General features: G+C 42.9%; 1 protein-coding gene across 4 annotated transcripts; it reads right to left on the bottom strand.

The window, feature by feature from the left end:
• Positions 1 to 5324: 5324 nt before the first annotated feature.
• On the bottom strand, positions 5325 to 20506 carry ZNF620 (zinc finger protein 620). Of its 4 annotated transcripts, none has more exons than XM_004033910.5 (5): positions 16971 to 20506; positions 16733 to 16805; positions 11517 to 11643; positions 10585 to 10698; positions 5325 to 7268 (listed from the first exon to the last, which is right to left on the bottom strand). In XM_004033910.5, exons 1-5 carry the CDS (start codon positions 17258 to 17260, stop codon positions 6265 to 6267), a joined length of 1608 nt encoding a protein of 535 aa, XP_004033958.5. In that variant the 5' UTR covers positions 17261 to 20506; the 3' UTR covers positions 5325 to 6264. The 4 variants fall into 4 exon arrangements, with proteins under 4 accessions (XP_004033958.5, XP_055237312.1, XP_055237313.1 ...); XM_055381337.2 differs by having other exon boundaries at positions 16984 to 17095; XM_055381338.2 differs by having other exon boundaries at positions 16909 to 17027.
• Positions 20507 to 23981: the final 3475 nt, after the last annotated feature.

Below are 23981 nucleotides of genomic sequence, written 5' to 3'. Positions count from 1 at the left end.
AAAAAGGAAAAAAAAAAAAAGGTTCTGTGGATGAGGAATTCGGGAGTGGCTTGGCTGGATGGTACTGGCTTGGGATCTCTCATGAGGGTCTAGTCAGGTGTCACCTGGGACTGCAGTCACTTGAAAGTTGGACTGAGGCTGGGGATTTGCCTCAAAGGTAACTCACTCACATGGTTGGCACATAGATGCCAGCTATTAGTGTGAAACTTCCCTTCCTGCGCCGGGTGCAGTGGCTCAGACCTGTAATCCCAGCACTTTGGGAGGCCAAGGCAGGCAGATCACCTGAGGTCAGGAGTTTGAGGCCACCCTGGCCAACATGGCGAAACCCTGTCTCTACTAAAAATACAAAAATTAGCTGGGCTTGGTGGCAGGCACCTGTAACCCCAGCTACTTGGGAGGCTGAGGTGGGAGAATCACTTGAACCCAGGAGGCGGAGGTTGCAGTGAGCCAAGATCCCACCACTGCACTCCAGCCCGGGATATAGAGCAAGACTGTCTCAAAAAAAAAAAAAGAAAAGAAAAAGAAGCCTCCCTTCGCACACTGGGTATCTGTACATGGCTGAGTATCCTCACAACACAGGAGCAGACTTCCACTTCCATCTCAGGTGAGTAACCCAAGAGGTCAAGGCAGAAGTGGCAATATCATTTATGTCCTAGCTTTGGAAGTCACACTCTGTCATTTCCTCAATATACTATCATCACAGGCCAGTCATGATTCAGTGTTGGATACACAAGGGTGTGAATGCCAGAATGAGAATCACTGGGGACCATTTTGGGAGCTGGCTAAACATTTTTTACCTACCACAGAAACGGTCCTTTCTATAATCTATAGTACTTTTATTGTAACATTTATGAAGCACAATTGTTTTAAATAGATGAATTAGATTTCCAAGAACAATAGCATTAGAACATATATTTATACACTGCCCCCTTCTCTAAGCCTATCAAAAAGAGTATCTACCATGAATCTAGAGAAATGGACACACATATATTGGTGTACATACATGTACACATTTTTACACCACAAACTCTAGAGTATCAGACAGTTATTACAATTAGTTCTAACTTGAATTAACTAGAGGGAACAAGATTGGACACGTAACTCCTCCATTTGGTATTATGGTGCAGAGAGAAGAGATGAAAGTTTTGGTAGGCAAGATTAAGTGCCTAAAATCCCCAGGTTGGGACCATGACAGGAATCATGAGCAGTCAGAGAAAATTGGGACCATGCTACAAGAGGCCCATTCTTTTCCAGAACAGCCTCAACAGAAGCAAACTATAGGCAGTGCTGCCTAGAGGAAGCTAAAGGGCAAAAGTGAACCAAAAGATATGGGAAACTTCAGACTTTGCAATTGTGAGTCAGTTCACGTAACAGCAAAATTAAACTCTCTGGAGCTGAATGTCTCTCACCTGATCAATGCCAGAGAGATTAGCTCTCCCTAAAAACACACTTTCCCCACCCACTAGCCACTGCAATAAGGCAAGAAATAAAAAAGCATCCAGAATTTGAAAGGAAGAAGTAAAACTGTTATTTGCCAACACGATTCTCAATGTTAGAAAATCCTGTGGAATCTATAAAACGTTACTAGAACCAATAAGTGAGTTGTGCAAGGTTGAAGGATATGCGGTTAATATATAAATACCAATTATATTTCTATATGTCAGCAAAAACTGGAAATTTACTGTTTATTATTACAAGTATCATAAGTTATTAAGTACTTATACATGAAAAAGATGAAATTTTTAGATGCATCTGAGGAAAAGTGTGAAAGATCTGCACAGTAAAAATTACAAAACATTGCTGAAGGAAATTAATAAATATCTAAATAAATGGGGAGATCTACCATGTCCATGGGTCAAAAGACTCTGTATATTTGTCAATTCTCCATAAATTGGTCATTATATTCAATGCAATCCCAATCAAACTCCCAGGAGGTGTTTTGTAGAAAGTGAAAAACTGATTCTAAAATTCATATGGAAATGCAAAGGACCTCTAATGGCCAAAACACCTTGACAAAGAACAAAGTTAGAGAACTAACACTATATGACTTCAACACTTATTAGATTTCAACACTTATTAGATAACTATAATAATAAAGGCAGTGCCTTAATGGCATCAAGACAGACAAACAGATCAATGGAACAGTATCTAGATATAGACCCACACATATATGGACTTCTGCTTCACAACAATGGTACAAAGGCAATTCAGTGGGGGAACTTTTTTCAAAAAATGGTGTTACAGGCCAGGCAATAGTGGCACAGACTTGTAGTCCCAGCTACTCAGGAGGCTGAGGCAGGAGGGTCACTTGAGACCAGGAATTCAAGGGTACAGTACACTGTAATCATGCCTGTGAATAGCACTGCACTTCAGCTTGTGCAACATAGTGAGACCCATCTCTTAAAAAAGAAAAAAATGGTGCTACAATAGGATACTTATATGAAGAAAAAGAAAAAAACTTGGATCCATGCCTCAGACAAAAATTAACTCAATAGATGATAGAATTAAATGTAAAACCTAAAACTATAAAACTTCTGGCCAGGTGCGATGGTTCACACCTGTAATCCCAGCACTTTGGGAGGCCGAGGTGGGCAGATCACTTAAGGTCAGGATTTCGAGACCAGCCTGGCCAACATGGCAAAACCCCATCTCTACTAAAAATACAAAAATTAGCTGGGCATGGTGGCACATGCCTGTAATCCCAGCTACTCAGGAGGCTGAGGCTGGAGAATCGCTTGAACTTAGGAGGTGGAGGTTGCAGTAAGCAACCTCCGAAGCTGCACTCATTGAGATCCTGCCACTGCACTCAAGCCTGGGCAACAGAGTGAGACTCTGTCAAAAAAAAAAAAAAAAAAAAACCACAAAAACTATAAAACTTCTAAAGGGAAAACTTTAGGAAAAAAATCTTTGCAAATGTGGGTACAGCAAAGATGTCTTAGATTTGACACTGAAACCATGATCCATTAAAAAAAACAGGCTACTCACAGTGGCTCACGCCTATAATTCCAGCACTTTGGGAGGTCAAGGCAAGAGGCTTGCTTGAGCCCAGGAGTTCAAGACCAGCCTGTGCAACATAGTGAGACCTCATCTCTATTTAAAAATAAAAAACTGATAAATTGGATTTCATGCATATTAATGTCTTCTGCTCTTTAAAAGACACTGTCATGATGTGCACCTGTAATCCCAGCTACTCGGGAGGATGAGGTGGGAGGATCACTTGAACCTGGGAGGCAAAGGTTGCAGTAAGCCAAGATGGTGGTACTGCACTCCAGCCTGGGTAACAGAGTGAGACCCCATCTCAAAAAAAAAAAAAAAAAAAAAAAGACACCATTGTGAGAATGAAAAGGCAAACCACAGGCTAGAAGAAAATATTTAAAAATCACATATCTGAAAAAGACTTGTATCCACAATAAATAATGACCTCTCAAAGATTAATAAAACAAAAACAACACAATAAAAACATGGGCAAAAAATATGAGCAGACACTTCATCAAATAAGTTATATGGCACACAAATAAGCACAATAGTCATTAGAGAAATGCAAATTAAAATCACAATGGGATAGCATTAAACAATTAGAATAGCTAAAATTTTAAAAACTGACATCAAGTGTAGGCATAGATGTATTGGAAGTACAACTGTCATACAATGCAAGTGGAAATGTACAATGGCACAACCTCTTTCGTAAAACAGTTTTGAAGATTCTCAAAATGTTAAATAGGGTATGGTGGTGCACACCTGTAGTCCCAGCTACTAAGAGTAGGACGGGGGACTGAGGCAGGAGGATACCCTGAGCCCAGGAGTTTGAGTCCAGCCTGAACAACAAAGCAAGAACTGCCCCCCACCAACCTCTAAAAAATAAAAACATAATAAAAATTTAAAATGTTTAATCTATACCAATCTACCTAATGACCTAGCCATTCCACTCCTGGTATCAAGATAAACGAAAGCATATATTCTTACAAAGATGTGGACACAAATGTTCATAGCAGCTTTATTTGTAATAGCCAAAAACTGAAAACAACCCAAATGGCCATCAACAGGTCAATGAATAAACAAACTATGGCATATCCATACAGTGGAATACTACTCAGCAATAAAAAGGAATGAACTATTGATATATATGCAACAACATGGGTGAATCTCAAAGTAATTATGCTGAGTGAAAGACACCAGACCAAAAAATAAAGGAAAATTAATCCAAGTGACAGAAAGCAAACCAGTGGTTGCCTGTGAAGGGCCAAGAAGAAGGGATTATGGAGGGGTACAAGCAAAGTTTTGGGGTGGTGGCTGATTATTATCTTGAACTGTGATAATTGTTTCACTAGTATATTGATAAGTCAAAACTTACCAATAGGATTATAATAATAGGTAATAATTTTTTTTTTTTTTTTGAGATGGAGTCTCAATCTGTCGCCCAGGCTGGAGTGCAGTGGCATGATCTTGGCTCACTGCAACCTCTGCCTCCCCGGGCTCCTGCCTCAGCCTCCCAAGTAGCTGGGACTACAGGCGCATGTCACCCCACGCCCAGCTAATTTTTTATACTTTTAGTAGAGACAGGGTTTCAGTGTGTTAGCCAGGATGGTCTTGATCTCCTGACCTTGTGATCCGCCCACCTCAGCCTCCCAAAGTGCTGGGATTACAGGCATGAGCCACTGTGCCCGGCCAATAATAGGTAATATTTTTATTATATGTAGTCACTGTTTGAAACACTTCTACAAATATTAATGCATTTAATCCCCAACACAAACCTATGAGGTAGATAACTGTCATCCTCATTTTACAGATAAGGAAACTAGTGCAGTTTTTGTAACTTAACCAAGGACAAACACCTGGACTCAAACCAAAGTCTGCCTGGCTCTGTATTATTAATCACTACTCTCTGCTTCCTGCAACGGGCACAATCAAGCTGGCTGCCAGAGGGGATGCTAAAACCTAACACATTTACATCTTCCCTCATTTCCACAGGTAACAGCAATAATGGTAGGTTCTTCCATGATCATAAAAAATAACTAGATGGAATTGCAAGAAAATGCTGCCTGCTTTGAGGTCACTTGAAACAGCAGTAAGAATAAATTTAAGACAAATGGTGCCTTGCACCTGACTCAGAGTATATACATCCTGACTTTTGCAAAGGCACAGAGTACAACTGTCTAGTGAAGACAAACTGAAGAATAAGTAGGGTGGGTGGACACTGAACCTGAGATAGGTCTCTGGAAGTTTGCACCCTACTAGGAATGTCTTCCAAGATGCATTTGGCTCCCCATGGACAGGGCCCGTTTTTGAATTTAGGAGACTTCTGACATACGTACTGCAATAGGGAATCCATATATCTGTCTTTTTATTTACTGGTTTACTCCTTGTGTAGTGTTGCACATATGAGAAAGGATGCATGGGAGATAAAGATTTCAGATTTAAAGGGTCTGAAATGCCTTTATTCTATACTTATACTTCGGAGTATAGAATTGCAGGGGAAAACATTTTCCATGAGAAGTCTGAAGGCATACACATTGTCATCTGACTTTGAAGGTTGCTGTTGAAAAATCTAATGCCATTTTCATTTTTTACTGTTTTTGAGACAAAGTCTCACTCTGTCACCCAGGCTGGAGTGCAGTAGTGCGATCTCAACTCACTGCAACCTCTGCCTCAGGGATTCAAGTGATTCTCCTGCCTCAGCCTCTCTAGTAGCTGGGATTACAGGCATGCGCCACCATGCCTGGCTAATTTTTGTATTTTTTTTTTTTTTTTCAGGAGAGACGGGGTTTCACCATATTGGGCAGGCTGATCTCGAACTCCTGACCTCATAATCCACCCGCCTCGGCCTCCCAATGTGCTGGGATTACAGGCACGAGCCACCGCGCCTGGCCCCACTTTCATTTCTGATCTTTTGTTTTCTCTCTCTAGAAACTTTTTAGGGTCTCATTTTTTCTCCATGATCCTCTTATTCAAACTTGGTGTTTTCATAATTCACAGCAATTTTCCTTAATGTAGGTTTCCCTTGAATCCATCCTGCTGGGCACCCAGCATGTCCTTTAAATCTGGAAACTTACATTTCCTTTTATGTTTCTAAGTTTGTTTGTTTGTTTTTTGGTCTTCTCTAACCATAAAGAGACTTCATGTTGGGGAAACAGGTTCAAAAAACTTAAGGAAGATTTCATGATGAAAGCCAAGTGTCTACCGAGGAAGGACAGCGAGGACACTGATAAAAAGCATGAAAATAAAGAGAAAAAAGGAGAGGCACAGTGGGCCTAACTATGGATAGCCCTATGCTTGCACAGGTGTCTTCTGAGTGTGTAGTTTCTGATGCAGAATGAATCTTCCACACCAGCTGAAGGTTTTACCACACACTTTACACTCATAAGGTTTCTCGCCAGTGTGAACTCGCTGGTGCTGAATCAGGGTTATTTTCTGATTGAATGCCTTCCCACACTCCTTACATTCAAAGGGCTTCTCCCCAGTGTGAATTCGCTGATGCTGAGTCAAGGCTGTGTTGGAGCTTAATCGTTTTCCACACTCTTTACATTCATAAGGTTTCTCCCCAGTGTGCATTCGCTGATGGACAGTGAAACTTGAGCTACAACTGAAAGTTTTCCAACATTCGTTACATTCATAGAGCTTCTCCCCAGTGTGGAACCTCTGGTGCTGGAGGAAGACAGAGCTGCTACTGAAGGCCTTGCCGCACTCCTTACATTCATAGGGCTTTTCTCCAGTGTGGATTCTCTGATGCTGAATCAAGGCTGTGTCTGAACTTAAACCTTTTCCACATTCTTTACATTTAAATGGTTTCTTTCCAGTGTGAATTATCTGATGCCGAATAAGTAATGAGTTATATCTGAAGTATTTTCCACATTCTTTGCATTCAAAAGACTTTTCACCAGTGTGACATTTCTCATGTCGGTGGAAGTCTGCCATTCGAATGAAATATCTGCCACATTGTCCACATTCATAAGATATCTGACCACTAGGATTTGTCTGATTTGTAGTGAGTTGTGTGCTGACACTAATATTTTTTCCTAATTTCTCAAACTTCTCTCCATTCTTGACCGCATAGGCCTCATGGTGCCTGGCTGATGTATCTGTGAAATGTCTCCTCTTTGACTTTGTCTTAATTATCCAATGACCTTGGGGCTGCTCTAGGCTGCTCCCAAAGTCAAGGTGCTGGGAAACATTCCCTGGCAGGCCCCCCACCATCAGTCTGAAGGACTCTGTTTCTTTGGACACATGATCCTTTGGAGTTAATCCTTCCTTCTCAGTTCTGGCCTCATCCCCTATCACAAAAAGAAAATACAAGTGTCAGTCCCTGATATCACACACACACACACACACACACACACACACACACAATATCTGTGCTGAAGAAGAAACAGAATCAAGTGGTTCTAATTTGCCCTGAGTATATGGATATTTTCTAATATGCTCACAAGATGGCTGCCTAAGATCACCACACAACAGAGCCCTGCAAGGGACATGAAAACTCTATGAGACGGGAGGCAAGCAAGGCCGGGAGGCATTCCCATAAACAGTGTGAAAACCAGAAAACTGCAAAGACTGTTAATTAGGGCAGAAAGACTAAGAGAAAAATGAATGAGGTGGATAAAGATGCAAACATAAAAAAAGTAACAAATGGAAATGCATAAGTGAGAGGAAGACTCCCAAGATTAGAGAAGGGGCAGGCTGAGCAGTTCAAGCACTACAACAGGTCCCACAGGCTGAGATTCCTTAAGAGATGCTTGTTAAAAGACATCATGCATGTCATAACCTTGAAAAGAGAGCTGATCTCTACCATCAAGCTGGCTCTAGTAAAGCAGCAGGCTCCCATGCAGTGGTTGAGGACGCCATGCATGGCAACCACCACAGCATCCAGGAGAAAGGAAGGTTTGGAGGCTTGCCTTTAAAACCAAAAAGCACTGGAAATGTGAAGAACTCTTCCAAGAGTGAATGTAAGTCCCAAAGAGGGCCTGGTAACGATGCTTGCCATTTTTCCTAAAAGGTCTCATAGGTTGTGCATGTGTTTAATACAACAGTTTGAAAAGTGAACTACTAAACTCACATGGTAATAAGGGAAAACCAAAGAGAAATATTCCATCCACTATCAAAACCTTTTGCAGACTAAGTAAAATCTTCAGCCTGCATGCATTCACAAAAAATTGTTTAGAAAATATTTTTACTCAGATGACGTAGGGTCCTGAGGTCACATCCAGAAAGGTACAACTTAAACTCAAGACTTGGGAGTGGATCAGTAATGGGCATTCTCTGCAGAAGAGCACAGAAAATTTTCACAGGCAGAGAAGGGGTGAAGCAGAATAAGAAAGATTTAAAAATATACTATGTTTTATGTATTTATTTATTTATTTTTGAGATAGAGTCTCGCTGTGTCACCCAGGCTGGAGTGTGGTGGTGCAATCTTGGCTCACTGCAACCTCCACCTCCTGGGTTCAAGTGATTCTCATGCTTCAGCCTCCCCAGGAGCTGGTACTACAGGTGCACACCACCATACCCAGCTAATTTTTGATGTTTTTGGGTTTTTTTGAGACAGAGTCTCGCTCTGTCACTCAGGCTGGTGTAGGGTCCAGCCCTACTGGGCCTCTGGGTTTTTCTCCTCATGTGCAGAGACGAGAGATGGTAGAAATAAAGACACAAGACAAAGAGATAGAAGAAAAGACAGCTGGGCCCGGGGAACCACTACCACCAAGATGCGGAGACTGGTAGTGGCCCTGAATGCCTGGCCGTGCTGTTATTGATTATGTACAAGGCAAAGGGGCAGGGTATGGAGTGAGAGTCATCTCCAATGATAGGTAAGGTCACACGAGTCACATGTCCACCAGACAGGGGGCCCTTCCCTATTTGGTAGCCGAGGCGGAGAGAGAGAGGGGACAGCTTACATCATTATTTCTTCTAGAAGGCAGAGCCAGGTGTACAGGGCAGAACATGAAAGTGGACCAGGAGCGTGACCACTGAAGCACAGCATCACAGGGAGATGGTTAGGCCTCTGGATGGCTGCGGGTGGGCCTGACTGATGTCAGGCCTTCCACAAGAGGTGGTGGAGCAGTCTTCTCTAACTCCCCCGGGGAAAGGGAGACTCCCTTTCCCGGTCTGCTAAGTAACGGGTGCCTTCCCAGGCACTGGCGCTACTGCTAGACCAAGGTCTGCTAAGTAAGGGGTGCCCTCCCAGTCACTGGCATTACCGCTAGACCAAGGAGCCCTCTAGTGGCCCTGTCCCGGCTTGACAGAGTGCTCACACTCTTGTCTTCTGGTCACTTCTCACAGTGTCCCTTCAGCTCCTATCTCTGTATGGCCTGGTTTTTCCTAGGTTATAATTGTAGAACAGAGATTATTATAATATTGGAATAAAGAGTAATGCTACAAACTAATGATTAATAATATTAATATATAATCATATCTATAATCTATTTCTAGCATAATTATTCTTATTCTATATATTTTCTTTATTATACTGGAACAGCTTGTGCCCTCAGTCTCTTGCCTTGGCACCTGGGTGGCTTGCTGCCCACAGGCTGGAGTGCAATGGTATGATCTCAGCTCACTGCGACCTCCACTCCCCAGGTTCAACCGATTCTCCTGCCTCAGCCTCCTGAGTAGCCAGGATTACAGGCACATGCTACCACGTCCATGCTAATATTTTGTATTTTTAGTAGCGATGGAGTTTCACCATGTTGGCCAGGCTGGTCTTGAACTCCTGACCTCAGGTGATCCACCCACCTCGGCCCCCCAAAGTGCTGGGATTACAGGCATGAACCACCACACCCGGCCATATATATATATATATATTTTTTTTTTTTAGTAGAGACGGGGTTTTGTCATGTTGGCCAAGCTGGTCTCGAACTCCTGGCCTCAAGTGATCCACCTGCCTCGGCCTCCCAAAATGCTGAGATTACAGGTATGAGCCACCATGCCCAGCCTATTTTTAATTCTTATATCAATAGCCATCGAAGTGAGGAAGTTATTCACCTTTAATTTACAATAAATTTTGCTTCAGAAATTTTTTTAAGTATCTGTGGGGGAAAGATGAAATAAGAATCAAAGGATATTGGTGACTGTTGAAGCTGGAGGAAGGATACATGGAGTGCATTATGCTGGTGTTTGCATATATTTGAACATTTCCATTATAAAAACAAACCTTTTATTCTTTAAGTCAGTGCTTAAACAATGTAGCCTATGATATGCAGATAGCCAGCCATGTTGCCAGAAGCCTATTTTCCTCCAAAGGTGGCTGACATCCTCATCTTTGCAAAAACAAACTGGCAGAAAAATAAAATGTTTTCATGTGACAGAGAAGAAATGAGCTGGTTTAAGTGCTGCCCAATCAGACAGTCTCCCTTGGCAGGTTGTGAGGAGGACAGGCAAAGACGAATATGCAAAGAAATCTTACAGTCATTCCTGTCTTAAAAGAGACTGGCCCTTCCCCAGTTGAGGTAGGCTACCACCATGAACTCAGAGAATCACATGTAATGATTCCACAGGAACAAAAACAGTCTCCCAAGAGAAGAAACACTTGCACAATGAAATGTGAAAACAAGAAAGCAAGCCAAGCCAAAAAGGCAGCTAGTGGGTTCTCATGCTCACCTGGACAGATACCTCTGAGAGCCTCCCTGCCCATAGGTTCCCAGGGATCGAGGCCCCATGGCAGTTCCCCTTGCTCCAGCTGGGAGACCAGAACAGGCGTGATGAATGGGAATGCTGCCCAGGGAGAAAGAAACAGGAAAAGGTAAGGGGAATCAGGAACCAGGATCCTCTTGCAGCCCCCTTTATCTTTATCTGCTGAGCCAGGTAGTGCGAGACAAGGTGAGTCAGGGAGAAACTTAATCTATGCTGCTGGAGGACAGAAATTTCCCACAAAGTGGCACAGAGTCCCAGAATAATCCCACGCTCACATAAGGGAATCTCAAGTTTTCTTCAGAGAACTTGGAAGACACAAGGGGCTTTGCTGTGCTCCCCAGAGCTCCTTTCCCCCCATGTTTTGGGTATAGCCCCTCCCAGGGTTGGAGGGACAGGTGATTTCAAAACCTGGGAACGCAGGGCTCTCTCCACCCAGAAACTTCCAGGCAGCTCAGCCTTCAGGGCAACAGAGAGTTATTAGAAACCCCACAAAGTTCTCCTGCCAGGAGCGGTGGCTCACACATGTCTTCCCAGCACTTTGGGAGGCTGAGGCAGGAGGATCGCTTGAGGCCAGGAGTTCGAGACCAGCCTGGCCAACATGGAGAAACCCCATCTCTACTAAAAATACAATAATTAGCCGGGTGTGGTGGCGCCCACCTGTAATCCCAGCTACTTTGGAGGCTGAGGCAGAAGAATCGCTTGAACCTGGGAGGTGGAGGTTGTAGTGAGCCGAGATTGCGCCATTGCACTCCAGCCTGGGCGACAGAGGGAGACTCTTGTCTCAAAAAAAAAAAAGAAAGAAAGAAAAAAAGAAAAAAAGAAACCCCACAAAGTTCTAAGGAATAAAGAAGCCAGGACGCTCAAAGGGCAGAGGCCAAAAACAAGAAGAAATGTCTTACCCAGGGAAGCCACATTTGCATAATTCTCCAGCATCACTTCCCTGTACAGGGCCCTCTGCACAGAGTCCAGGCTGGCCCATTCATTCTGGGTGAAGTACACAGCCACATCCTCAAAGGTCACTGGTTCCTAAAACAACAAGTTCCTGCTCAAACCCTGTGTGAGGGCAGAGGACCAGGCTAAGTAGTGGGGCAGAGATCTACTGGGTCTAGTGGTATTGCCAAGGACAGTTATCCAGCACTCCACCATGAGGCCAGCCCTCAGCCATCTTTGCCCGCACCAACAGGGGAGTCCAAGGGTTACTGCACCCCTTTGTGGTTATCCCCAGCAAACAGCTCTATTTTCATCTGCTGATCTCTGCTTGCCTCCACTGTGCCCTGCTCTGTGTGCCCATCTGTTCCTCTGGGCTCCTTTCCCCAGTGTGGGTTTTGTGTGCACATGCACAGGGGACATCTGTATAAACATAGTGAATAACACTTTTGTACTGATCTTCACTCTCTCCCTAACCCCATTAGAGTGATAGTAACATAATAGCCCAAGAGAAGAGTCAAAGCAGGCTAGGCACAGTGGCTCACGCCTGTAATCCTAGCACTTTGGGAGGCCAAGGCAGGCGGATGGCTTGAGACCAGCCTGGCGATGTTGCCAACAGGGTGAAATCCCGTCTCTACAAAAAATACAAAAATTCGCCAAGTGTGGTGGTGCATGCCTGCAGTCCCAGCTACCTGGGAGGCTGAGATGGGAGGATCACCTGAGCTTGGGGAGGTCGAGGCTGCAGTGAGCTGTGTTTGCACCACTGTACGCCAGCCTGGGTGACAGAGTGAGACCCTGTCTCAAAAAAAAAAGAGAGAGAGAGAGAAGAATCAAAGCCAACTAGAGGTATAAACAGAATTTCAGAAGGCAGAAAGAGAATGAATGATAACTAGACTAGAAAAGCAGACAAAGATGAAACTCAACTTCTGGCAGAAGGGGAAGCAAACAAAAAGGGGCCCAATTCACACCACAGAACTAAGGATGAGCTAAGGGTTTTGTAAATGTGCACTGTTGTTTATAACTTGGTAAAATATTCTATCTCCTTAAAAGCAACATAGAGAAGGAAGGACCAACAAAGTATTTAGGACAATGAATGAAAAATATCTACACATAGGCATGTAACTGAGACATCTCAGAAAAATGAGAATACACAACAGATCCTACAGGCTTTCAGAGAAGGAAAAACAACACACACGAAGACTGGGAAGTCGAGATGGCAACAGACTAAACACCAAAAGTAAAAGGGTAATGTTTTTGAAAATGCAGGGATTACAGATTACACCTGTAATCCCAGCCCCTTGGGAGGCCAAGGTGAGAAGATTGCTTCAGCTCAGAAGTTTGAGACCAGCCTGGGCAACATGGTGAAACCCCGTCTCTACAAAATATGCAAAAATTAGCCATGCAAGGTGATGCTCCCAGCTACTCGGGAGACTGAGGTGGGAGGATCACCTGAGCCTAGGGGAGGTTGAGGCTACAGTGAGCCGTGATCGTGCTACTGTACTCTGGCATGGGTGACAGTGGGACTGTCTCAAAAAAAAAAAAATGCTAAGGGAAAACTTCCAGTTCTTATCTAGGTGGAATCACGGGGGCTGGATTTCCCCTCCTGCCTGAAACAAAATAACCAGACAAATTATATAAAACAATTTTCAAGATATCATGCAAAAAACGACAACAACCCCTGAGAAACAGAAAAGAAAAGAAGTGAGCCCTATAATTCCCTAAGCTACTACCCTGAGGAATTTCCAGGCTGCAACACAGGAAGGGAGAACTGAGGCAGAACCTGGCATATTTCCTTGTAGAGTCTGAAGAGACCAAGGCAGCTTGAGTTTATAGGACAGAATGCCAGAGAGGAGAGGGCTGCATAGAGATGGAATCTCAATTATCAGCAGAAGGTCCCTTTAGAGTATTCAACAAAATACAGATCAGTACATGGGTGTGGGAAAACTAACCAAGGCCAGAGAAAGGATCATTTGGAAAGACTGAAAAGAACGATGCCTGATATTTACACACCATTAATCCTATGGAAAATGGAAAAAAAAGAGCCAGGCACGGTGGCTCATGCATGTAATCCCAGCACTTTGAGAAGCTGAGGTGGGCAGATCACTTGAGGCCAAGAGTTCGAGACCAGCCTGGCCAACATGATGAAACCCCATCTCTACTAAAAATACAAAAAATGTGCCAGGCATGGTGGTGTGTGCCTATAATCCCAGCTACGTGGGAGGCTGGGCACAAGAATCGCTTGAACCCAGAAAGCGGAAATTGCAATGAGCCGAGATCATACCATTGCACTCCAGCCTGGGTGACACAGTGACTCTGTCTCAAACAAAAGAAAAAAAAGAAAAGAAAGAAAATAGAAAAAGAGAATAAAAGGAAACAAAGAACAGATGGGACCATTAGAAAACAAGTAGAAAGATGATAGGCCCAGATCCAGCCATATCAATAATGGTATCAAATGTAAATAATCTAAACATCCCAAAAGGCAAACATTGTCATATTGGACTTTTAAGCAAATAAGAACCTACTATCTGCCACCTTCAAGAAATGTACGTTAAATATAAAGACAGGGATAAATTAAAAGCAAAAGGATAGAAAAAGATATACCATGACAACATTAGCCAAAGAAAACTGTAACGCCAGGCATGGTTGCTCATGCCTGTAATCCCAGCACTTTGGGAGGTGGAGGCGGGAGGATGGCTTGCATCTAGGAGTCTGAGACGAGCCTAGGCAACCTTGTCTCTAGGAAAAAGAAGACAGCCAAGCACAGTGGTCTGTACCTGTAGTCTCAACTTAGTCTCAACTCCTTGGGAGGATCACTTAGGCCTGGGAGGTGGAGGCTGCAGTGAGCTGTGATTGCACCACTGCACTCAGCCTGGGAGACAGAGTAAGATTGTCTCTAAGGAAAAAAGAAAAAAAAAAAAAGCTACAGTGGCTAAATTCATATAAGACAATGTAGATAGGTAGACAGTCCATATTCTGGGCCATAAAAGAAAGCTCAATAAAATCAAAATGATTCAAGTCATACAAAGTATGTTTTCTAACTGTAATGCAATTAAATTTGATATCACAGAACTCCTGGAAAATCCCCAAATATTTGTAAAGTCAGTAACACACTTCCATAAGAGAATGTACAAAGTATTTTGAACTGAATGAAAATGAAAACACCATGTACTAGAATTTGCAGGATAATGCTAAAGCGGTACTTGGGAGGAAATGTATAGCACTAAATGCCTATTTTACAAAACAAAAAAAAAGAAAGATCTCAAATCTGTGACTTCAGCTTCCCCCTTAAAACTAGAAAAAGAATAGCAAATTTAACACAAAATAAATATAAAAAAGACATTAAAGATCAAAGTGAAAACTAATGACATAAAACAGAAAAGTAATGAAACCAGAAGCTAGTTCTTAAAGAAAAATTAATAAAATTCATAAACCTCTAGCCAGTGACCAGAAAAAAAGAGAGAATACACAAATCATTAATATTAGTAATAAAAGAAGTGACATCACTGCAGGTAATAAAAGATAAGGACATATTATGAACAACTTTATGTGAATAATTTCTACAACTTAGATAAAATGGATAAGTTCCTTGAAAGGCACAAGTTACCAAAACTCATTTAAGCTGGGCATAGTGATGCATGCCTGTAGTCCCAGGTACCTGGGAGGCTGAGCGGGGAGGATCGCTTGAGCCCAATTTGAGGTCAGCCTGGGCAACATAGAGAAAACCGTTGTCAAAAAATAAAAATAAATAAATAAAAAGAGACAGATAACCAGAGTAGCCCCTATATCTACCAAAGGACTCAAAACTGTACTTAAAAACCTTATCAGAAAGAAAACTCCATGCCTAGATAGCTTCACTGTTGAATTCTACCAAACATTTAAGGAAGAAATGCAGTCAACTCTCCATAAATTCTTCCAAAATATTAAAGAGGAGGGAATATTTCTCATTCTATGGAACAAAGACATCACAAGAAAAGAAAACTGCAAATCAATACCTCATAAACATAGATACAGAAATTCTAAATAAAATTTTAACAAATTAAATTCAATATATAGTACTAATAAAAGAATAATACACCATGACGAAGTCGGTTTTATCTCACCGCAGAGTTGGTTTAATATTTGAAAGAAAAATAATGTAATTCACCACATTAACAAAGAGAGGCTGGGCACGGTGGCTCACGCCTGTAATCCCAGCACTTTGGGAAGCCAAGGCGGGGGAATCACGAGGTCAAGGGATCGAGACCATCCTGGCCAACATGGTGAAACCTGGTCTCTACTAAAAATACAAAAATTAGCTGGGTGTGGTGGCGCGTGCTTGTAGTCCCAGCTACTCGGGAGGCTGAGGCAGGAGAATCGCTTGAACCCCAGAGGTGGAGGGTGCAGTGAACCAGGATCGCGCCACTGCACTCCAGCCTGTCGATAGAGCAAGACTCCATCTCAAAAAAAACAAAAAACAAAAAACAACAACAAAAAAAACCATATGGTCATCTAAATAGACACAGAAAAAGCATTTGTCAAAATCCAACATCCATTCCTATAAAAACTCTCACCAAAGTAGTACTAGAAGAGAATGCCTGATAAAGGACATTTACAAAACAAAACAAAACAAAAAAGCAAGAAACCTACAGTGAACATCAGTCTTCAGTGTGAAAGATTGAATGCTTTCATCTTAAAAGCATAAATAAGACAAAGATATCTGCTCTCACCACTTCTGTTCAATATTGAAATAATGCTTCTAGCCAGTGCAGTAAGGCAAGACAAAATAAAATAAAAGGCATCCAGACTGGAAAGAAAGGAGTAAAACTATCTTTACTCATAGATGACCTATGTAGAAAATACAATGGAATCTACAAAACAGTTACTAGAATTGCTATACTGAAGAAGTAAATACTTCTCCAAGCCTGGGACTAGGGTGAAAGGGGTCTTTATTGAATGTAATAATGCAGATTTCCACATTTCATAATTTTTATTTTTAAGCTGGCTTCAAATGCCAAATCCCAACCAATCCCCCCACACTCACTAGTTTTCTAGTCTTAATTTGGGCATTCTCACCTCTCCATCCCTCTCATAGTGACAGATGCACAATGGAAGCCACTGGCCTACACAACTCAAGATCTGAATGCAGAGGTGACACCTGCTCTCTCTTGACATCAAAAGGGTGGGAGGGAGGGAGAGGATGCTCACTCACCTGGCGCCAAGCGGTCTGGAACATGGCTGGCGTCCCAGCTTCACACACTGCCTCAGGGTTCGGAGAAGTGAAACTGAAGATAAAATAAAGAAGCACCGCTGAGACTGATGCTGCCTCGCACCCCGCAAATGCCCTCTGTGCTACTTGGGCCCCTCTCCTTTCCGCCAACTCCTCACCCCAAAAAGCAAAGGGGTTGCAAAACCAGGCAGAACAAGCCCCAGGGAAACCAATCAGTTACCCGGACCGCGAACCTCTTCTGCTCGGACCGCGAATCCCGCGCGGCGCAGGCGCAGATAAAGCGTGGAAATTCCACCTGCCGCCGACACCGGGGAAAGCTTGAGACCCTCCGCCGGAAGTGCGTTTTCCATGCCCCTCCTCTCTAGGAACCTGGGAAGTTGCCAGTCTCTGTGGTTTCCTACCCCAGCCGGCAGCGCCAGTGTCCCTACTGCCTGAGACAACACGGGCCCGAGCGGGCGGCCCCAGGCAGGGGTCCTGCAGCGCCCACACCTGGTAGCTCCTTCGGGGCATGACGTCTGGCCAGCTCAGGCCACAGAATGGTTACTATCCTGGGTATTATTCGTGGTTATCTGGCATTTGCCACTCTGGGTGTCCTTCCAGATAATGAAGGGACCATCGCGCCCTTCACATGCGCCAAAACTGTCTGGATTGTGTGGGTGCGCTGCAGTGGGAAAAGTGGGTGTGGGGAAAGTCGAACCCATTACTAAGAAGGCCGAATGTGTGTGGACTACGTAGGTCCAGAAACCCAGCTGCACCGCTTGCTAGTTGTGTGACATGCAGCAAGTTTCTTTGCCCCGGTTTCCTTGTCTATTAAATGGGTATTATGATGGTGGTACCAACCTCTTGAGGCTGTTCAGGGTTAATTCATTAAATTAGTTAATTGATAGGTAAATTATTTACAGTTGTGCCTGGCACATAGTATGTGCTCGTGAGTTTGTATTGTTTTGTTTTCCAATTGTGTTTTTTGAAGACACAAAATAGGTGCTGCTGGGACTCCAATATGTGGCGTGCTTTAGGGAAATAGCTTTTTTTTTTTTTTAAGGACAATTTTCGAAGTTTAGCGAAAGAGCTATTAACATTTGGCTTAGAGCCCTTTCCTGCCCTGTACTGGGATGTGTGTCCCGGCCCAGCCTGGAGACAGATTTTAGTTATTCCTTCCACAGGAATTAGATTTATCCACCACCTCCAAAACAAGTCCTGCCATGGAGAGTATATTATGTATCTACTGCTGGATAATAAACTACTCTAATGCTTTGTGGCTAAAAACAATAAACATTGTTATCTTTTGACAGTTTCTGTGGACCCAGAATTCAAGAGCAGCTTGGCTGGGTGGTACTGGCTGAGGGTCTCTGCTGAGGTTGCAGTCAGGTGTCACGTGGGGCTGAAGTCATCTGAAGCTTGACTGAGTTTGGAGGATCCACCTCCAAGGTAGTTTACTCACATGGCTGCCAAGTGGGTGCTGGTTGTTGGCAGGAAGCGTCAGTTCCTTCCCATGTGAGGGTTTTCACAACATGGCATGTAGCTTTCTCCCAAAGTGAGCAATCCAAGAGGCCAAGGCCAAAGCTTTTATGACCTAGTTTTGGAAATCATGCATCATGATTTCCTCAATACATTCTCCTCAGATTAGTCATGATTCAGTGTGGGAAGAGATACACAAGGTTTGAACGCCAGGATATGAGAACCATTGGGAGCCATTGTGGGGCCACCTAGCACAGAGATTTTAACTGTCACAGAAACAGTTCATTTTATAAAATCTATAGTATTTTCACTTTAAAGTTTATGCACAGCACTTGTTTTAAATAATTAGATTTCCAGAAACAATGGTATGACAAGGACATACATGTGCATACTGTCCCTTCACTAAACCTATTAAAATGAACATTTACCATGAGTGGGTGCACATAAACATACATACATATACACCACAAATTCTAAACAGTATTAGCCAGTGGAAAAAAACATGATAAATTGGACTTAATCAAAGTTAAATCTTCTGCTTTTCAGAAGATACTTTTAGAGAATGAAAAGACAAGCCACAGACTGGGAGAAAATACTGAAAATATTTGATAAAAGACTTGTTTCCAAAATATATAAAGGACTCTCAAAACTCACTCATAAGAAAATAAACCAATTTTTAAAAATAGGCAAAAGATTTGAACAGATACTTCACCAACGAAGATATATGGAAAGCAATTAAATATTTGAAAAGATGCTCAACATTGTTAGTCATTAGCGAAATGCAAATTAAAACCGCAGTGAAACAGTATTACACACTTACTAAAAAAGCTAAAAGTAGAGACAACATCAAGTGTAGGCAAAGATGTATCAGAAGTGGAACCCATACAATACTGATGGAAATGTACAATGGCACAGTCTCTTTGGAAAAACTTTGCAGATTCTTTAAAAATTAAATATACACCTACCTTATTATCTAGCCATTTCACTCTTGTTATTTACCCAAGAGAAATGAAAACATATGTCCTTACATTACAAAGACTTGCATACAAATTTTCATAACAGCTTTATTTATAATAGCCAAAAACTGGAAACAATTCAAATGGCCATCATTTGAGTTAAATTGTGGCATATCCATACAGTGGAATACTACTCAGTAATAACAAGGAATGAACTACTGATATATATGCAACAACATGGGTGAATCTCAAAATAATTCTGTGGTGTGAAAGACATCACACCAAAAAAAATAATAACTTTAAAAAGAGTACATACTGTGTGATAGCATTTATATAAAATTCTAGAAAAGGAAAACTATAGTAAAAGAAAACAGATTGGTGGTTTCTTGGGGCTGGAGGCAGGAGAGGAGCAGGCTGGAATGGAGAGATTATAAAAGGGCATAAGGAAGCTTTTTGGGGTATGATTATGTTTGTTATCTTGATTGTGTTATTTTTTGAGAGACATATACATATGGCAAAACTTATCAAATCATACACTTTATGCATGGCTTATTGTATGTCAGTGATACCTCAATTTAAAAAATATATACATACTAGAAAGACAACATAATCTTAAAATGGGTTGTGTCCTTAAATCTAACCCTAGTTCTAATCCTGATAGGACAAACTTGAAGGAAAAAGCCATTCATCAGGGAGGAGAATCTGCAGGCTGAAAGTGCTCTCTAAATTCTAGGAAATTTTAATGGGGAAAAACCAGCAACAAGACATATCCTAGTGAAATTACGAAAATTTAAGATTTAAAGTTCTGCAAATTTCCAGACTGAAAAGGAAGCAAAATCAGGCTGCCTCAGACTTCTTCTTGGCAATATTAGATGCCAAGACACACACATGGAGCAGGGTCTGGAGTAATGCTTCTCAAACCTTAGTGTGTCCACAAAGTCACCTGGTAGCATTGTCAAAGAGTAGAGTTTGATTCAGTGAGCTTGTAGTTCTGATAAATCTCCCAGGTGATGCCAATGCTGCTGGTCTTCAGGTGACAATTTGAGTAGCAAAGGTCTACAAAAGTGGTTATTTGGCTGGGCGCGGTGCCTAACACCTGTAATCCCAGCACTCTGGGAGGCTGAGGCAGGCAGATCACCTGAGGTCAGGAGTTTGAGACCAGCCTAGCCAATATGGTGAAACCCTGTCTCTACTAAAAATACAAAAAAAAATTTAGCTGGGCATGGTGGCACATGCCTGTGATCCCAGCTACTCAGGAGGGTAAGGCAGGAGAATTGCTTGAAACTGGGAGGTGGAGGTTGCGGTGAGCCAAGATCGCGCCACTGCACTCCAGCCTGGGTGACAGAGCAAGACTCCATCTCAAAAAAAAAAAAAAAGGTGGTTCTTTGTAGAATCACCTTATAATTACCTAGGGAGTTAAAAAAAAAAATACTGATACCTGGGACCTACTCCCAGAGATTCTGAAATAATTGGTCTAGGATTCAGCCTAGGCATTGGTATTAAAAAACAAAAACAAAAACACAACACCCCAAGTGGTTCTAATGGGAAGTTGGGTTAAGAGCCTCTGGCATGGAGCATTGAGGGAAATGAACTTAGTCTAGGAAGTATATGCTCAACATGGTACGGTCTTTGTAGAGTATCTATCAGCATACAACAGCCCCTTTGACTGCCCTCCTCACCAACAGCAGTGAGTCCCAGATGGCTGTGTAAATACTGTGTAATTCTTCTCCCCCACCCATAGTTGAATTAATCAAGAATGAATATATGATCTGAGTGGGGCCAGACCACACTCTCTCCCTGTAATTAGGAGTTGAGATAACGAACAGTCATTCCTTAGCAGGGTCTAACTGTGGACAGCCCTACTCTTGAACAAGTGCCTTTTTTTTTCTTTTTGAGACAGAGTCTTGCTCTGTCACCCAGGGTGGAGTGCAATGGTGCGATCTTGGCTCACTGCAACCTCCACCTTTGGGATCAAGTGATTCTCCTGCCTCAGCCTCCCAAGTAGCTGGGATTACAGGCACCCGTCACCACACCTGGCTAATTTTTGTATTTTTAGGAGAGACGGGGTTTCATCATGTTGGCCAGGTTGGTCTTGAACTCCAGGTGTGAGCCACTGTGCCTGGCCTTGAACAAGTGTCTTCTGAATGTTTAGTTTCTGGTACAGAATGAATCAGAATTCAAGGCAATCTTGGAGCTTAAGTTTTTTTCCGCACTCCATCCATTTATACAGCTGCCATCACCGTGGAGTTTTCTGATGCTAAAGAGGGTGGGTGTTCTGGCCGGGCAGGTGTTTCATGCCTGTAATCCCAGCACTTTGGGAGGCAGAGACGGGCCAATTACTTGAAGCCAGGAGTTCGAGACTGGCCTGGCCAACATGGCGAAACCCCGTCTCTATTAAAAATACAAAAATTAGGCCGGGCACGGTGGCTCACGCCTGTAATCCCAGCACTTTGGGAGGCCAAGGCGGGTGGATCACAAGGTCAGGAGTTTGAGACCAGCCTGGCCAATATGGTGAAACCCCATCTCTACTAAAAATATAAAAATTAGCCGGGCATGGTGGCGGGCACCTATAGTCCCAGCTACTTCGGAGGCTGAGGTAGGAGAATCGCTTGAACCTGGGAGGTGGAGGTTGCAGTGAGCTGAGCTCGTGCCATTGCACTACAGCCTGGGTGACAGAGTGAGACTCTGTCCCCCCAAAAAAAATACAAAAATTAGCCAGGTGTGGTGTGGTGTGGTGACACGCACCAGTAATCCCAGCTACTCAGGAAGCTGAGGCAGGAGAATTGCTTGAACCTGGGAAGCAGAGGTTGCAGTGAGCCAAGATTGCACCACTACACTTCAGCCTGGGTGACAGCACGAGACTCCATCTCAAGAAAAAAAAAAAAAAAAGAAGGTGGGTGTTCTGATTAAAAGCTTGTCCATTCCCTACATGGCGTACCGTTTCTCCCTATGTGGATTTTCTGGTGCTGTGAAAGTTCTGACCTATATTTAAAGGCTTTTCTACATTCTTTACAATTGTATGATATCTTCCCAGGGTAAATTCTCTGATGTTGGTGAAAGACTGACCTTAGTTTGAAACATCAGCTTCACTCACCACATTCATTAGATCTGTTCTATATGAACTCTCGGATTTGTAACAAGGTGCATGCTGTCACTAATGATTTTACCTAATTTCTTAAACTTCTCTTCTGAACAGTGGAGGGACCTATATTGCCTGACTGATACATCTATGAAACCTCTCTTCTTTGTCTTTTTCTTCCTTGTGCAATGACCCTGCTGCCACTCTAAGCTGCCCTAATGGTCAGAGTGCTATACTGTATCCCTTGCTGATGTCAGTCCTTGGGGTTCTATTTCTTCAGAAGTTGGCAACTGTGGATTAGTCCCTTAATGACAATTCTGGTCTTATCTGGTGACATAACAAAAAGAAAAGACAAGGCCAGACATGGTGGCTCACACCTGTAATCCCAGTGCTTTGGGAGGCCGAGACAGGCAGATCACTTGAGGTCAGGAGTTTGAGACCAGCCTGGCCAACATGGCAAAACCCCATCTCTACTAAAATACAAAAACTAGCTGGGCATGGAGGTATGTGCCTGTGGTTTCAGCTACTTGGGAGGCTGAGGCACAAGAATCACTTGAACCCAGGAGGCAGAGATTGCAGTGTGCCAAGATTGTACCACTGCACTCCAGCCAGGGTGACAGCAAGACTCAGAAAGAAAGAAAGAGGGAGGGAGGGAGGGAGACAGGGAGGAAGGAAGGAAGGAAAAGGAAAGGAAGGAGGGAAGGAAGGGTCAAATTTCAATCATTAGCTGGGCTGGAGGAGAAAGTCAATCAAGTGTTACTAGGTTACTTTCTGAGTATATGGTTTCTTCCCAACAGACTAAAATGGCTGCATAAGGGCCAGAGGAAACAAGGACAGAGACCTAATGGGATCCCACAGAAAACTGAAGATGCTGGTAATTAACAGGATGGGTCAGAAGAGGAGCTATTTTTTTTCCAGAAGCAGGGCGACAAGAATTAAAGAGTGTAGAGGGAGATGAACAGGTCCCTTCAAGATGGGAAGGAGGTTAGAGAAAAGAGTGAGGTGGAAGAGGGAGAAGCAGCAGCAAGAGCATGGGAAGAAGAAACAGGATGTGCCTGGGTCTGGAGGAGAGGGCTAGGTGAGCAGCTGCAGCACCACACCAGATCCAGCAGGTTGAGAAGCACAGACCAGGAACCGAGGGTTCCAACACCCAATCAACGACTCTTACTTCCAGAAAATTCTATGTTCAAATATTACCCATGAAATATTCTGTGATAAGAAAGAAAATCTTCATCAGAAAGTTGGCTGATACCGAAAGCAGATAAGAAAGCTACTGGCTGCATAAGGAATATTCTTAGTTAATCTACAATTTTAGAAGGCTATTCTTTTCATTAATGAAGGCCATTAGTGGACTAATCAGATGACCTATAGCTGCAGCAAAGAGGATTCACAAGTAGATGCAGAAGGACTGTTGGGAAGTTTTCTTACCGAAATAGCCTTAAGTCCTAGGGCAGGGTCATTACTGGGAAGGGAGTGCTTCAAGGTAATGGTGGGGCTGGATTGAAAGGCACTATGCTATAAAAGGATTCTGTATAGCTTGATTTGAAATTGGAACAGGCTGAAAATAAGAAGAAAAGCCAAAATATATGTCTCTGGATTTTTTTTTATCTTGTTCAATTAATTTATTTCAAATGAAGAAAGCCAGTTTCCATCCAGTTACAATCATGAATTCCTCAGAGTTTATTTTTAGGTCAATATTTAGAAACAGCATTACATTTTCTCACAGAAACAATGAACA

The sequence above is a fragment of the Gorilla gorilla genome, chromosome 2 (genome assembly GCF_029281585.2).
Source record: "Gorilla gorilla gorilla isolate KB3781 chromosome 2, NHGRI_mGorGor1-v2.1_pri, whole genome shotgun sequence".
NCBI classification, from domain to species: domain Eukaryota; kingdom Metazoa; phylum Chordata; class Mammalia; order Primates; family Hominidae; genus Gorilla; species Gorilla gorilla.
The sequence above is the reverse complement of the archived record's forward strand: the minus strand, read 5'-3'. Positions and strand labels throughout refer to the sequence as shown.